Genomic DNA, 16,328 nt, shown 5'->3' with positions numbered 1-16,328 from the left:
GAGGATCCAAACCAATGAAAGAGAAACAGAGATTTGGATATGGGACCAGAGGATTTCAGACTTTCCCATCCTAATGATCAGCCCCTTGAGAAGGTTCTGACTCCAGTATTCCAGCATCCCTAGAATCCCAGCTTCTCTCAGCTGTTCAGGGGACACCAGAGTCCAGCAAAGTCACAAGAACACTAAATGAATTCCTGCTCTCTTCAGGCCCCACCTCCTGCTGTCAGTCAAGCCCAAGTGAGCCAGAAGACTCAGCATCTCTCTCACACACAAACACCCCATCATCATGTCACCACCACCACCAGAGAAGTTGTCTTTTATTTGGAAAGGAGCAGGTGAGGAGAGGGGAAGTTCAGACGCTTAGAGGTGGGAGAAAGTGAAGGTTTGTTGGCCTGAACCAAGGAGGGAACCAAAAAGACATGAAAGGGGAGTAGCAGATGGAGCACAGGAGAGATCAGAGCTTCTGCTGGGGACCACCCTCCACTTCTCCCCAGCACTGCTCAGCACTGGACGGAATACAGTAGGGAAAGTAAAGTCTGTGTCGGATCTCCAGAATGCATCTCCAAACACCAGCCCACTGCTGCACTCCACCTTCCCAGAGAGTTTGAGGACTCAAGATCCACTGGCACCCGTGTCCACTCTGTGGTCAGTGCTAGGGTTTGCAGAGAAAGCTCTCACACTTCCACAAATGGCCTTTTGGCCCAAGGACAGCCACTGACCTACCCCTGCAGTGCTGGGGTCCAAATCCCCCTAGTGAGACCAAGGTGAAGTGGGCCAGATATCCAGCACACATCCTCTGGATATTGGCCCTAGAGGGTGCTGTGGGTGTCTTGACCAGCTGTCCCCTCAAGAGCCGCCCCCCTCACCTCCCACCACAACTCGAGAAGACAAAAGTTATTTTTCTTTCGGGGCACGGCCTGCTTGTCCCAAGAGAAGACTTAGATTTCAGTCCACTATTAACCAGGACCTGGATATGTGCGTGCGTGTGTGTGTGTGTGTGTGTGTGTGTGTGTGTCTGTCTGTCTGTCTGTCTGTGTTTCAGTCCCAAAAACCAAGGGTGCCAACTGCTGACAGGCAAAGGAACCTGGAGTTGCTTTTGAGGACTTCAAAACCTCCGAATTAACGAGCTTGCCCTTCTAAACCTTTCGTATCTAGGTTTTCCGGAGGAGAGCTGAGACTGCTTCTGTTGCGGCGAGCTGGTGTCCTGCCCTGGAGCCAAGACGCGCGGACTTAGCCGTCCGTTCATTCATGCATTTGCTCATCCATTCACACAAACATGTCCCTTAATTGTGTCTGGCACCGAGAATCTTGCCTGCTATTTTCCCCTCCCCAAGTCAGTGCTCATGGCAACCGCTGGTGCAGAACGCAACTCAACTGTCACCCCACTTCCTGAGCCGGAAAATCAAGGCATGTAGGTATTCACAGAGAAAGGAAAAGGTGGAGAGGAGGCGGCGGGAGGCGGCAGGCGGGGAGGGGTGGGGAGACTCAAAGGGGTCACACTTGAAGCTTCCCTTAGGGGGGAAACCGCAGCACGGACACCGCGGCTTGCCAGGAGCCAAACCATTATTAAATCAAAGACTACTGGAGCTCGGGTCCCCCGCGGGGATAAATCAAGTGCAAAGCCACTCGTTCGCATGAGTGCGTCGCTGCCGGCTCGACCCAACTCCGAGCCGAGCGGAGGCGCCGGGGGAGCGGCTCGCAGCCCAATCCGCAGCGCGCTCGCTGCCTGCTTATCGCTCCCAATAACGTGATGAAGTGTAAATCAAATGCCACGCCGGGAGGGGCCCCGGCACGGCGCGAGTCGTGCATTTGCGCTCAGCAGCCTGTCTTGCCTAAGCATCACAAGGTCACGATAGCGTCGCGATTCCACTCACCGTACACTCCTTGGCCAGAGATTCCCTCCAGGAGGACTGTCAGCAGCCACACGAGACCGTACACTAAATCCATCTTCACGTGAACATGAACATATCCAGCCCAGGGGGGACGCAGCGGGACCTTCCGGAGGCCGGCGGCCAGCCAGGCGCGCTCCACTTGCGCCCGGGCCGCGCCGAGGTGCCCGGGAACTGCTCGCGGAAGGAGGCAGCGCCGTCCGTCCGTCCTTCCCCCGCGGCGGCCGCGAGCGGAGCGCAGGAGCCCCGCACACCCCACACTCATGCACACACACACACACACGCCCACAACACAACACCCTCTCTCTCTCTCTCTCTCTCTCTCACACACACACACACACACAGGCGAACGCCGCACTCACACCGGGCGCCTGGGAAAATCGCAGACGCCGGGGAGGTGCAGGGGGCGGTGAGGGAAGCGAGCTCTGAGGAGAAGTGTTCTTCAGGGCAGCGGGCTCGAGTCTCCGCGGCGGCGGCGGCGGCGCGCTGGGCTGGCGGCAGGCGCGGGCCGGGGGCCGGGGGCGCCGCGCGGTGCGAGCCTGGCTCGGAGAGCCGAGGAGCAGGAAGTGGCCTCTGACCCGGGACACCGACTAGGGCTCCCTTGCCTGGGTTCGCCTTTACAAAGTAACTCGCGAAGGTCCCCGGAGGAGCGTCAAGCGGCGGCAGCGGCCCGCCCGCCCGCAGTCCGGAGCCCCCAGCCCTGCTGTCTTGCCTTCCCCCATTCCATCAGTTGCCATTGCAACGCCAATCCTGTTACACCATGCAGACTCGCATCGCCGAGCGGAGAGAGGAGGAAGAGGAGGAGGAGGAAGAGGAGGAGTGGGGCTAGAGGAACGGGGGTGGGGAGGAGGGGCAGGAAGGAGGGGGAAGAAGGAAGAGGAAAGGGTCCAACAGGGAGCGGAGGGTGCGTCTGGAGCTCGCTCGGGCACCAGCCTCAGCCGCCGCCGCTACCACAGCCGCCGCTCTCCAAGATACCCCTTAGCGCCCCGCCAGCGAAGAGGATGCTCCTCCGGCCGCAGCAATTCCGGAGCCGAAAGCAGAGTCCGGGCACCGTCGCTTGCGAGCGAGGGAGAATGCCAAGCAGAGACCCGATCCTCACACACGTCTACGCGTGCCCACCGGCACTGCGCGCGTCCTCTTCTCGTCCGCGCCGCCCCCGCCAGGTGGAGAGGGTGGGGGCGGTCGGGACAGGCGGGAGTTTAGAGCAGGGAGCCGCAGAAGGGGTTCCCCGCCTGGGCTAAGGGAGTGCTGGCATCCGGAGGTGAAGGCGGGAGCGGCCGCCTGCGGAGGGCACCCGGCTGCGTGGCCGCCGCTCGGGCCGCAGCTGCGGCAGAGGTGCCGGGCTGGGCTGCCGAGCGCCCGGGGCTCGACGCCGGCCGGAATCCCTGGGTGTGCGCGGGGATGCGCGCCGCGGAGGCGAAAGGAGGGAGGAGCGGGAGGGCGAAGCGGCGAGCGCGGGGCGCAGGCGGACCGGCTGCCGGGCTGCCGGGGAGGAAGGCTGTGTGTGGTCACGTTGTGCGCTACGTGCCGAGAGCGCGAGCTGCTAGCCGCAGCCGGGCGACGTCAAAGCCGGGTGCGCGGCTCTGCCGCCTGCCTCCGCGCCCCCTCTGCTCCTCCTTCGCTCTGCCTTCCTGTCGGCCGAGCTCATCAGGATGGACAACGCCGAAAGACTCCGGGAGGCCCGCGGCACCCGGCCTCCAACCTGCCCCGCCGAAGCCCACCCCTGGCTCTCCGGGAGCTCCGCGGCGGCGAGGTCTCCTTATTTATTTGTGATGCCGCTGCCTGCGTTTGCGCGCCGAAGGGCCAGCTACCACCTTAGACCCCGGGTAATTACATGACACGCTTTCCTCCCCGCCGCCCAAGGTCTTCTAGATCCGTTCTGCTTGGCTAGGGGGCAGAACAGGCCACAGCACTTGAAAGTGGCAACGTTTCTTCCCCATTTCTGTATTTTTTTTAATGGAAATATGGTCATCACAGCAGATGAAGTCTCTGGGGAAAGAAACACTAGGAGTTCAGAGATTAGTTTATTTTATATGCAATGTCTCCTAAAGTTAACTGCTTGGAAAATCGATTCCCTTTTGTGAATGACAGGGTCTTTTATTGGGACAGAGCTAGCTCTGACGTTTAAGGAGCTTAAAAAATGTATAGTTAGCGAAGGATTAGAAAATCCAAAGCATCTTTAATTTACAGGGAACGAGTGTAGAAATACTTCACCATAATTAATAGGGAAAATCTGGGAATAAGTTAATGGTTGATTTCTTTCTGTAACCAAGATAATAGTGTTACCTGTACACAGTGCACTTTGTGGAACATATCCTTTACTATTTAAAGAGCATATGGCTAGGGAAGAGATTGAAATGGTTAAAAACTTGCATTTATACATGTGTTACAAAAGTAATTGCTATGGAAAATCTGGAGGACAGTAATCATTTACCTGCTCCTATAATAGACTAACATAACGCACTGCAGGTCCCTCCTCCTATCCTGCACTTCTGCTGGGAGGAGGGGACCCCAAGCACTACAAAATGAATAGCCCCCAGTGTTTCCACCAAGGTCCTTTTCCTCACTTAAATGAATTGTGCATATTAATTTTATAGGGTGTGATCTAGTGTTTAACGTCTGGTTTACAAGATACGAGGAACCAAGAATTTTGAGAGGGTCCCAAAGAGTGGTTCACACAGTGTTGAGAACCACTTGCTTATGAAATGCCACTTTCTCTAGATGGAATTTAGTATCACTCTAGAAGCAAAACTCAATGTGTGGTATTTATGAAGGGAAATGAGTGAAGCTCACTTATTGATCACCTGTAGGGGGAAAAATTGTCTTATGATTTTGGAGATCTGCCTTTTGTAATTAGCTTCCTACACACTGCAGCACAGCAGCTTCATGGGGCAGTAAACTGCAACTCCTTTCTCATATCGATGGTCATGCATATCTTATCCATGAGACTCTTCTGGATTTCAGTTTATAATATTCTGAAGTACTTCACCCTGGTATTTTTACTGTCCTTTTTAACTCTTAGCCTCTTTGAGTGTTTGCAGGACTCTAGATTGGAATATTTTTTTAGAAGTTAGTGTCAGATTTAGTGACTATACTTAATGGAGATTACTTTTCTTAATCTTCAACATTAAGACATAAGCTTCAGGAACCCAGGGCCTTTCTTATCCATATAATGCTCATCTCTGCATTGGAAGGACCATGCACCCATAGAGCCTTCAGCAATTTCTGTATGAAATATTTAGAGCTTGGAGAGAACTTAGAGAACCTGGTTATATTAAAATTTATTTCAATTGTAGTTGAAATAAAAATTGAGGAAACAACTTGGTGCATCTACTCTGTGCCAGGCCTTATCCTAGCTTATTATACACTTAAAAGATTTCTAAGAATAATCCCTTCCTTCAAGAAGCACACAACCCAGTGGACAGGGTCTGTTGGTCAACACATGCACCACTACTTCTACTGACACTGTAAGTGCTATAAATAAACAAAGTCCTAGGGCACAGGGTGGCAAATCTTACATGCACTCATTAGTTGGATTAGACAATGAGATAAAAATTACACTAGATTTAATATGGTTTTTTGTTTCTATGAAAATACTACATAGATTACTTATGGAAATAATTGCCCAATTCAATCAACCAAGGTATTTTTTTTTCTTCTTGAAATTAAACATTTTTTAAGGTTGCACTGACCAAACAGGCATGATGTGTGTAGCCACACCCTTAGCACTGGCTGTTGAGGGCCTCCAGGTGGTGAGCCTGAGCTGAGGCTTAAGGACAGGCAGGAGATGATTTATCAGAGAGAAGGGAAGAGCTCTAGAAGGCAGACTCCAGAGGCTATTATGAAATCAGGCCCAAGACACTCTATCTTGCCTAATTAGAGCAGTTTCCTATAGGAGCAGTGTAAATAACTGCAGGGATTGGCCATTTCTTAGAGTTTGCACATCGACTGTGAATGTTGCATGGAGCCTAAAACTCTAAGGAATCCCACATTGCATTATGACAGGGTCCTTTTAAGGGTAATCTTCTGTTTCTAACAGGAACAACAAGGGTCACTCTATCATTTATGATAACAGGATCATGAAAATTTGGAGGCTTTCCTCTGACATCTCTAATTACCATAATAACCTATTATAATTTTATTGACCATAGTTTCATTTAAAATTTCTGTCTCCATTCTTTAGTATGAGCATGGTGTTCCAACCTCGGTAGCATGAGAGAGCCAGCATCATAGAGGGAGTCACAGGTTGCCAGAAGATCCACCCTACATGGTGGGACAAAAATGAGAAAAACTGGTGACTCTGGAGATGCAGCTAAATAAGGCAAATTCAGTATATCAGTGTCAAATCTGTCCTTTCTTTCCAACCTAGCCACTGCCTGCAATACAAATACTAGGCCCTGTATGTTATTTACATCTACTTCTGGTTTCCCTGCTAGCCCTTTAAATCAAACAGACTCCCATACATGCTATTGCCTGGCCAGTTTGTTTAAAAAAAAAAAAAAAAAAAAAGGACATCATCAATGGTATACAAGTAATCTTTTGGGAATTCTACACCCTGACCTGTTATTCCACACTTCCTTGAGCTTGCTCTATTTTTTGATCGCAGGTTGGTGGCCCATACTGCAGCTTATTAGGACTATAAACCATCCTAAATTATACCTCAGTTGGCTGCATATCTGGATGCCTGGCCTAGTCCTTTATCCTGGATCTAAACCTATTTCTGGTATTTCTAAAACCTGCTAAGGTAAGCGCCATTCTTCCATGGGTCAGACATGTACCTGAGACCACAAACTATCACTCTCTCCATCCCTACCCAATGGATCAGATCTTTAAAGATCTTTAAAGCTAACGCAAATTACAATAAAATTTGATAAAATTCCATAACTAGAACCACCCCTGTAGTTCACAAAATATGTCTTGGTAAAACTTCTCTAGCCAAATTCCTGTCCACCTAGTTTTATTTCCTTAGTAATAGTTTTCAGCATGCAAGCTTAGAAGTCTAAGCAGCGTCACATAGAACTAGCTGTTTCAGATAATCATGAAAGACATGAGGCATAGCCTAGCACTTGGGATTCCAGGTGCTGGTCATTTCCAGGAGGTAGGCAGGGGGCAGTTTTTCCTAAGCAGTGGAACCCAGACACTGATGTTAAGTATGAGACAAGTATTTAGTTTGGGGAAATAGGATTATCCCTCAAAAGGACTTAGTGAGAACAAAAAGGGGAATGAGAATGGTAACTGCTAATATTAGAAATAAGCAGGTCAAATCCATATTGTGTGGACTGAGAGGGGTTGAGGAGAGATATGCAGCTTGAGGAAGCAACAAAATACCTAAAAAAATAATTTCTGAAGGAAGCACATTCAGGGTCTAAATATAAAAGGAAATGCCCAGGAGAGGGTGGATATGTGGATACTACTTTGAGAGGATGCCAAGGTTCTTTCTAACCAGATGATGGGGCTAAGGTCTCAGATATATTGTGGCTGCCAGCGAAGAGTATCTGACAAACTGAGGAAAGTAGAGGCAGAAGCAGAATACTTGAAGCAAGGGCTTTGATGTTCTTGATGTACTTCTTCAGCTTAAAAGTAGCAGCACATTTCTGAGAGTTTTTACTCATTTGGTCAATGCTGTCCGTTTTTCAAACCAGGCATGCTAGTCTCTAGTTCTAGACTTCCAGGATTTTCTGTGCCACTCATGATTTCTCTCCAATTTGTATCTTGAACCCATAATTATTTTATAAAAGCATACCCTTAGATACCATAGCCTAGGTAATTTTAGTAGCCCTGCCCTAGATTTATTCTTATTCTGGAATGTCTCCCTTGAACTCTTATTATAATTCTGGCACTATTTTAGGAACAGACATAAGGCTGATTTGTTCCAGAGTAGAAGATGTTCAGTGCAGGGCAGTGTGACATAGTATAATGTCTGAGCTTTGACATCAGACTGCCCTGGGCTTGAATTGTTGATATCATTGTGACCTTGACATTCCCATTATTCCATAAAGGAAAAGAGAAAACTGTTACTAAGAACTTTAAATAAAATAAGACATATAAAATACCATAGCTTAGCACCTGGCACATAGTGGCCAAGTAATATATTCTTATAATTTACTCAATATTTTTCTTGATAATGTTTTTAGTTGTTAGAGAGCATTAATACATAGGGCTAATAACTTGAATGATTTCCATTTTGGGATTAGCTGACAGCTCAGAAACTTTGGTTTTCTAAGTATGATGAAGTGTTTTTCTCTAAATGCATTACTTTACTTGCTTTCATTCAAAGTTCATCTTCCCTATTTCTATCTAGTCACTTCGAATTCTGAACTCTTTTCACAGTTTATCTATAATAGTTTGGCATTTCAGTATTTAGGAATAGCTTACAATCTTCTGGAAACTTGAAAATTTGAGAGTACAATTCTGCTTCAAGATTATTTTTGAAAGTGCCACATCCCTGGATGAATCCTTGAAGAACTTCATGACTTAAATATCAATGTGGAGCAGTTCCTGTTTACTACCTTTTAAAAACAGATTAGTACTAAGCAATCCTTCTAGGTTGCCAATAATCCATATTAAAAGTCAACATCAAGGTTAGATTAGAAATTTTCTGGTGGAAATATAAAGAAATCCACTGTTTCTGACAAGGATGTGATTTGATGAACCCATAGATAAAATATAAAGTATTAGAATTTGAATACTATTGAATAAAAATTTACAGATATGCATGTAACAGGAAATAAAGGGAAACCATTTGTGCCTTAACAAGGTGATGGGTTTGAAATTTGCTATCACAACCCACATTTATAGAGATGTAATTTTAACATTCTTATAATTAAACTCAACCTGCTCACAAGCTACTCATACCAGCTAATGGTCAGGAAAGGTCAGGAAAACACAATCTCTTGTGGGTTTAAAACTTAATCTCTTGTATGGAATTATCATGGTTTTTGTTGTGGTGGTGGTGGTTGTTTTGGTTTGGTTTGGTTTGGTCTCTAACACACTCTTCTTCTCCTTGTCCTCACCCCAAGAGTGTTGGTGCATGTTTTGTCCTGATAATGGGGAGAGGTGTCCCCTTTCACCCAGTGTTGCTGGCCTCCACTTGATCTCTGGGTGTCTGCCACTTACCCTGCCTGCTAGACCCATAGCTCACGTGTTCACCCACTCACTTTGAGGTAGAAGAACCTAGGTTCCTCCTTTTCCCAGCCTCGGGCTTTTTCCCCAGCTCTTCAGACATTCCCCATTCTCCTTTGGGACCACCAGAAAATTCTGGATCTCCTGCACACTATTCACTTTGGGAAACCATATGGCACTGTTTTTCTTTCTCTCTTTACCTTGATATACCATGTTGACATTTCTACTTCTTTGTAGATTCCCTGATTTGCACTCTGTGAGGCATTTTCATCACAGTTTAGGCAAGATTCAAAAAAGCAAACTTTCTCTACCATAGAATTCTTAATGTGTAACAGATATGCATATACCTATCTTCCAGCATCACTGTCTCTTTTTCGTCTCTCTCTCTCTCTCTCTCTCTCTCTCTCTCTCTGTTCCTCCACTGTCCTCCACCATAAGCTTCCCATTATTAGCCTCCAACCAGGCCAGAGGGGCTTTCACCTTCCTTGTACAGGGAAAAATGGACCTTATTTCAATCTTCCATTCTCCCTACTCTCTGGTTCGTAGAAAAAGTGCCATGGTCTGAATCCTCCAAGCTAGAGCTTAATAATTTAGAGCTTGGGTCTGGGAGTTCCCCCAAAGCCTATTTTTCTCTTACACATCTGACAACTCTTTTTCCTTTGGCTTCTGTCCTTTCCCTGAAGGGGTGCTGTACTTCAATAAACACAAAACTCTAGAGCAGCAAGAATTACAGGGAATCAGAAATAAATTGAATGTAGGATAATATTTCAAAATGTTAGTGATAATTACACAACCCAACCCTCTATAAATAAGTTAGTGAGGTAGTAGGACCAGGACTTGCCTATTTGGGGTGGGCTATGAAGGCAAAACATTTTTATCAAAGCTCAGGATCAGATCCAAAGGAGTATGGAGCAGGGGGCAGGGAGAGTACAGGGAAATCACCGCAAAGAAGTACCTCGAAGGAGAAGAAAAAAAAAAAAAAAACCTGTAGGCAATTTATTATTAGCAGTAGGAGTCTGGAAAGGCAAATATCCCAGTGTGTCACCAAACTGGAAAGACAAAGAAAATAAGACCAGCCAAATAAACCTATGCTGCTGAGTCACCTAATGTGAGTTAATAAGCAAGAACACAACAAGACAGACGAAGAAGTGACACTTGAGAGGGAGCTGTACTGGGTTGTATAATGTCTCCCCAACATTCACGTTTTTCCCAGAATCTCAGAATATGACTTATTTAGAAATAGGGTTGTAGCAGATGTAATTAGTTAAGATGAGGTCATAATGGAGTGGCATGGAACCTTAATCCAATATAACTGGTGTCTTTATCAGAAGAGGAGAAGGCACAAACACACACACATAGTGGAGAACACCATGTGACAACAGAAGCAAAGATTGGAGTGATAAGTTGACAAGTTAAAGAATGTCATGAGCCCAGCTTTGGTGGCTCATACCTGTAATCCTAGCACTCTGGGTGGCAGAGGCAGGCGGATCGTTTGAGCTCAGGAGTTCAAGACTAGCCTGAGCAAGAGTGAGACCTCATCTCTACTAAAAATAGATAGCTGAACAACTAAAAATATATAGAAAAAATTAGCCGGGCATGGTGGCGCATGCCTGTAGTCCCAACTACTTGGGAGGCTGAGACAGTAGGATCGCTTGAGCCCAGGAATTTGAGGTTGCTGTGAGCTAGGCTGATGCCAGGGCTCTCAAGCCCAGGTGACAGAGTGAGACTCCATCTCAAAAAAAAAAAAAAGGCAAGGATTACCAGATTGCCAGCAAACACCAGAGGCTAAGGGAGTAAGAGGAAGGCATGAACAGATTCTCTCTGGGGCCTGCAGAAAGAGCACACCCCTGCTGATCCCTTGATTTCAGACATCTAGGCTCCAGAACCATAAGGGAATACATTTCTGTTGTTTTAAGTGACCCAGTTTGAGGTACTTTGTTACAGCATTCCTAGAAAATCAATATAGGAGCTCCCATCAAAGAGTCCATGAAGAAGCTACTTGTCTGAGATCTCTGGAATGTCATCCTAGATGCTTGCCTTTAGGAAGTTTTATGCTTAATCCTTATGGAATCGCACTTTCCTAATTTGGGGACATCAAATAACCTCAGTAGCGCTTGGGTTTCCACATCCGTGAAATATACTACTTACTTCAGGAGAATATCATGGAAGTTCAGTGGAATAATGTTTGTTAAAACATGGGTAACATGTCATGGCCTCTCTCAGGGAACCAGAGAGAACCAGGAAAGCTAGACTGAAAGGACTCCTGTACCCGAGTTAACTTTGATGAGGCTGCTCTCCTGACAGGAATGGGAAATCCTGAGACAACCTGGAGAAGAATTGAGACAGACACAGGTCCTCAGTGTTCTCTTGCCTGTATGTGATGAATACCACTTCCCTTGGAAAAAGCCTGGAAAGAGGAAACCTCCCAATTCCCAATTTTCCTCCTCTTTTTTCTTACTCTCCTGTGACCAGAAGAATTTCCTTCTTCTTCCTGTCTTTCTTAAATAAAGTTCCCTTAGACAAGAAGCTTTCAAACTTTCTTTTTCTTGGGATTTTTTTAATCTCAACCTAGAATAATAAATATATTTTGCATTGTGAACCAATACCCACACATACTACACACATACTCACATTTTTTCCTTATAAAGCAATTACTCTTCCCATATAAAAAGTATTATGATGTATTCTTTTTTATTCAGTCCATTCTCTTCCATAATATTTTATTGTCAAAAAATGTGGTTGAACCATATTAAATTTTTTCCACAACTCCTTAATGTGTCATGTATTAGATTAAATACAAATGTCTTCTTGACATGCTAAAGTATCACTTTAAGAAAAAAGGCAATTCATCTATCTAAAAAGCCTGAAGAGATCATGAATACATTTACCCTTACTCTTTGCTTTGAGACAATGAATGTCTTGGTTAGGTCTTGGTGAATGGGATACTTGTTAGAAATATATTTTGAATGACATTCTTTTCTATATATTTTATATTCCTATCTTTTTCATTCAATATAGGGTGACATCTTTCCAATGCAGTAAGTGATCATTTCCAGCAACATTTTTAATGATTGCATAGAATCCCAGTGTATAGAAGCAATGTAATAATTTAACCATGCTCCCTTTTTTGGGCATTTGATTTGTTTCAAAAGCTTACATTCTGATGGGAGGAAACATAATAAACAATAAAAAAAACATACAATAAAGGTAATTTAAGATTTTCCTAAGTACTATAAAAATGGATGTGGTAGTGTATGAAAACCTTGGTAATTAGATAGAAAATATCAACAGGAAAGTGATTACTGAGATAGACCTGAAGAATAAAAGACCCACCAAATGAAAAGGTGGAGAGAGATCTACAGAAAAAGAAAAGAAAAAAGCAAGAGTTCTAAGAGCTTACAGAATTGAAGGAACAGAAAGAAGGCTTTCTGAGAAGTAGTTAGAGACCAACTCATGAAGGAATCCATAAGCTATTATAAAGAACAGGCTTTATTCTCAGTGTAAGGAGAAGCCTCTAGACAATGCAGAGAGATAGAAACAGAAAATAAGAGTTCTATAGAAATAGAAAGAGGAGAGCAAGGATAAACACACACACACAGTTCAAGGAGAGAAGAGAGATTACAGTGAGCAGGGCTATGATATTAATGGATTTTTTTGATAATTAGAGAGGTGGGTTTTTTAAAAATGTTTTATTTATATAAGTTTATGGGGTACATGTGTAATTTTGTTACACAGATATATTACATAGTGGTGAAGTGTAAGGGATTTTAAGGTATCCATCACCAGAATAATGTACATTGTATCCATTAAGTAATTTCTCATCCTACTCCCCTCCACCACCCTTCTAAGTCTCTAATATCTATCATTCCACACCCTACGTCCATGTGTACATATTATTTAGCTCACATTTGTAAGTGAGAACATGTGGTATTTGATTTTCTGTGTCTGAGTTCTTAAGATAATGGCCTGCAGTATCTAATTTGTCAGTTTGCTGTATGTATGTGGCTTTATTTTTTTGCTTCTTTATTCTGTTACATTGATCTATGTGTTTGTTTTTATACCAGTGCCATGCTATTTTTTTTTTTTTTTTTGAGACAGAGTCTCTAGCCCGGTTGCCCGGGCTAGAGTGGGTGCCGTGGCATCAGCCGAGCTCACAGCAACCTCAAACTCCTGGGCTTAAGCGATCCTCCTGCCTCAGCCTCCTGAGTAGCTGGGACTACAGGCATGCACCGCCATGCCTGGCTAATTTTTTCTATATCTATTTTTAGCTGTCCATATAATTTCTTTCTATTTTTTTTAGTAGAGATGGGGTCTTGCTCTTGCTCAGGCTGGTCTCGAACTCCTGAGCTCAAACAATCCGCCCACCTCAGCCTCCCAGAGTGCTAGGATTACAGGCATGAGCCACCTCACCCGGCCAAGTGCCATGCTATTTTGATGACTATAGCCTTGTAGTATAATTTGAAGTCAGGTAATATGATGCCTCCATCTTTTTTCTTTGTGCTTAGGATTGCTTCGACTATTTGGGCTCTTCTTTTGTTCCATATACATTTTAGGATTTTTTAAAAATATATCTGTGAAAAAATGATGTTAGTATTTCGACAGGGATTGCACTGAAACTGTAGATTGCTTGGAGAAGTATAGTCAGTTCAATGATATTAATTTCTCGATCCCTGAGCATGGGATTTTTTTCCATTTGTTTGTGTCATCTACAATAGGAAAAGATTTACACAACAAAAAATGTTGAATGAAACTGCACTAAATGTCATTTCTCATCTATTGTAGTGGAAAAAGTTAAAAATTTGAAAATACTATGATAGTAATACTTGGGGAATAGGCATTGTCACATACTACACAATAGCTCTACATTTATGGAAAGAAATTAGGCAATTTGGCAATATCACATATGCATTTTCCCTCTTATTTAGCAAGTATTTTTTAACTGAAATGTATATTAAAAATACATAAAAAGGCATTTTACAAAGAAACCAAAGATGTAGTAGTATTTGTAACCACAATATAACAGAATATAACCCAAATATACATTAATAGGGACTGACTGAATGAACTATGGTCTAATATTTAGCTAAGGAGATTTCCAAGATAAAGTTTTGAAGATGTTACCTGATTTATTCTTGGTGCATATAATAAAATTTTAAAGAAGAGAGATAAATTGAGAGAAGAATATTAAACATAAAAAAGGAACAATGACTAATGATTTGGGAAATCTTCAGCCCACCCACATGGCAAAAAAAAAAAAAATGCTAAAATAAAAGAAATTCACTATTGGGACTGGAATTTCTTCTATTTCTCTAGAGAAAATGCTAGAGATAGAATTTTAAAGCCTTCCCTGAAACCTCAGAACTTTCAAAAGATCTGAGTATTTAATCATACAAAAAGTCTTTTTTGAAAGACTAGAGTGTGTCTCACAGATCCTCTCAATTAAACCAGTGACCTCTAGAAAACTTGAGGTCAATCTCTCTCAACTACATCAGCAGAAGCAAAAATTGAGAAGGGATTATTTAGGTTAGCTCTCTTGATAAACCTCTTGTATAATGGAGCAAATTCTTGTGATCTATACAGGAGACACAGAAAGCTCTTGAAATATTTATGCCAGCAGAAACACTGTTAGGTTGAACTAAAAGAGCCCAAGAGTAAAATATGAAAGAAAGATGTTTGACCTTGAAAACTGGTAATAAGTAGGTGGATTAAACTAGTCATCTGTAGAGTTGGGAGTAAGATGGCATAATAAGAAGCCGTCTACCCCTTTACCCTCCTTGGACACATTGATTCAACAGCAATACATGGACCAACTTTCTTTGTGAGAAATCCAGAAACTTGTCGAGTGGCTCTAGCACTCCCAGCAAGCACAAAACTAGTTGGATCAAAGCCTCAGGAAAATTTCAGAATCCCTCTTGCCATAATCATCCTGGTACAATCAGGAGGAAACCTACAATTCTCAGCTTCTTCCTAGAGAGAAAAGGGAAAAACTAAACTGTATGTCCAATATTCTCACTTTTCTGGGTGCTGCATGAGAGACTGGTTTTTGCCTTCCCTGAACCTGAACACTAACAAGAAAAGACCCCAGATTAGGAGCTACTGAGAACAAAGGCAGCAGTTTGGAGTAGTACACATGCACTCACCATAGTCCATCCTCCTGCCTCAGTGCTGAGCAAGTAGTTGAAAGCCCCCCCCACATTCATTTATGCATCCAATAATCCAAGTTTTTGAGTAACTACTCAAGGAAATGGCCTTTGTCTCACCTGTCACAGAATACTGAGAGTACCTGACATACTCTAGATGCATTAGGGCTTCTGAGAACAAAGATGAAGGAAGCCTTGTGTAGTACATGGTCACTTGCCAAAGTCCAGCTGAAAGAAGCATGATTGGGAAGACTCCCAGCCTCTGACTTATCCTAGGGGAGAAAAAAAGAAGATTGGATTGTCTGTCAAATCCTTTTGACTTGTCAGGTGACATCTCAAGGCACTGTTTTTGTTTTCTTATCTACATCAGAGTGTGAACAATATCTGGCAAAAGCTAGATATCTGGAGGCCATTGGGGAAAAAACAAAAAGAAGAACCTGGGCATACTGCAGCTCCATAATACCTGCAGTACAGCAGAGGGACACAGAAGCAGAAAGAGATAACAAAGTTCTGAAAAATAAACAGGAAAATCCCTCTAATCAGGAATTTACCCAGACAAGTCTAGAGAGGATGCATAAACAGAGAAAGTTTGAGAGGCACCCAGAATGTCTGGCAGTGCTGAGTGGTAATAATCTTCTCCTGTACACAGCCAGTCAATGAAGAATAGAAGAAATTGCTCTTTAGTCTAATGCAGATACCAATATAGAGTCAGGAAAAATGAAGGAATATAGAAACATGGCCAAAGAAAAGAACAAGATAAACTTACAGAAACTTACCCTAATGAAACAGAAGTATATGAATTGTCTGAGACAGAATGCAAAAACCATCATAAAGATGTTATATGAGCTTAGGAGAAAAAAACACATGAAGAAAGTGAAAATTTTAACAAAAAAGTAGAAAATATAAAAAAGAACCAAACACAAATCTTGCACCTAAAGAATACAATAAACTGAAAAGTTTACTGAAGTGGGTTCAACAGTAGAGAAAGTCAAACAGAAGAAAGAATGTGAACTTAGAGACAGACCATTTATGATCATTTAGTGAGAGGACCCAATAGAAGAAAGGATGAGAAAGAATGAAGAAAGCTTAATGGACTTATGGGATAATATCAAGCAGTACATTATGGGATATTCAAAACGAGAATTGAAGGGGGTAGCAGAAAGCTTATTCAGAGAAC

The 16,328-nt window shown here is 43.6% G+C and overlaps 1 protein-coding gene across 1 annotated transcript in view; it reads right to left on the bottom strand.

The window, feature by feature from the left end:
* Positions 1-2,154, bottom strand: part of MDGA2 (MAM domain containing glycosylphosphatidylinositol anchor 2) — a 762,383-nt gene extending 760,229 nt beyond the window's left edge. Inside the window, exon 1 of the mRNA XM_045567836.1 lies at positions 1,875-2,154. Within this exon, the coding sequence (XP_045423792.1) occupies positions 1,875-2,154 (280 nt within the window). The remainder of the gene's footprint in view (positions 1-1,874) is intronic.
* Between the last annotated feature and the right edge of the window lie 14,174 nt (positions 2,155-16,328).

Source organism: Lemur catta, chromosome 1 (assembly GCF_020740605.2).
Source record: "Lemur catta isolate mLemCat1 chromosome 1, mLemCat1.pri, whole genome shotgun sequence".
In the NCBI taxonomy this organism is placed as follows: Eukaryota; Metazoa; Chordata; class Mammalia; order Primates; family Lemuridae; genus Lemur; species Lemur catta.
Note: the sequence above shows the minus strand (reverse complement) of the source record. Positions and strands in the feature narration are given on the sequence as shown.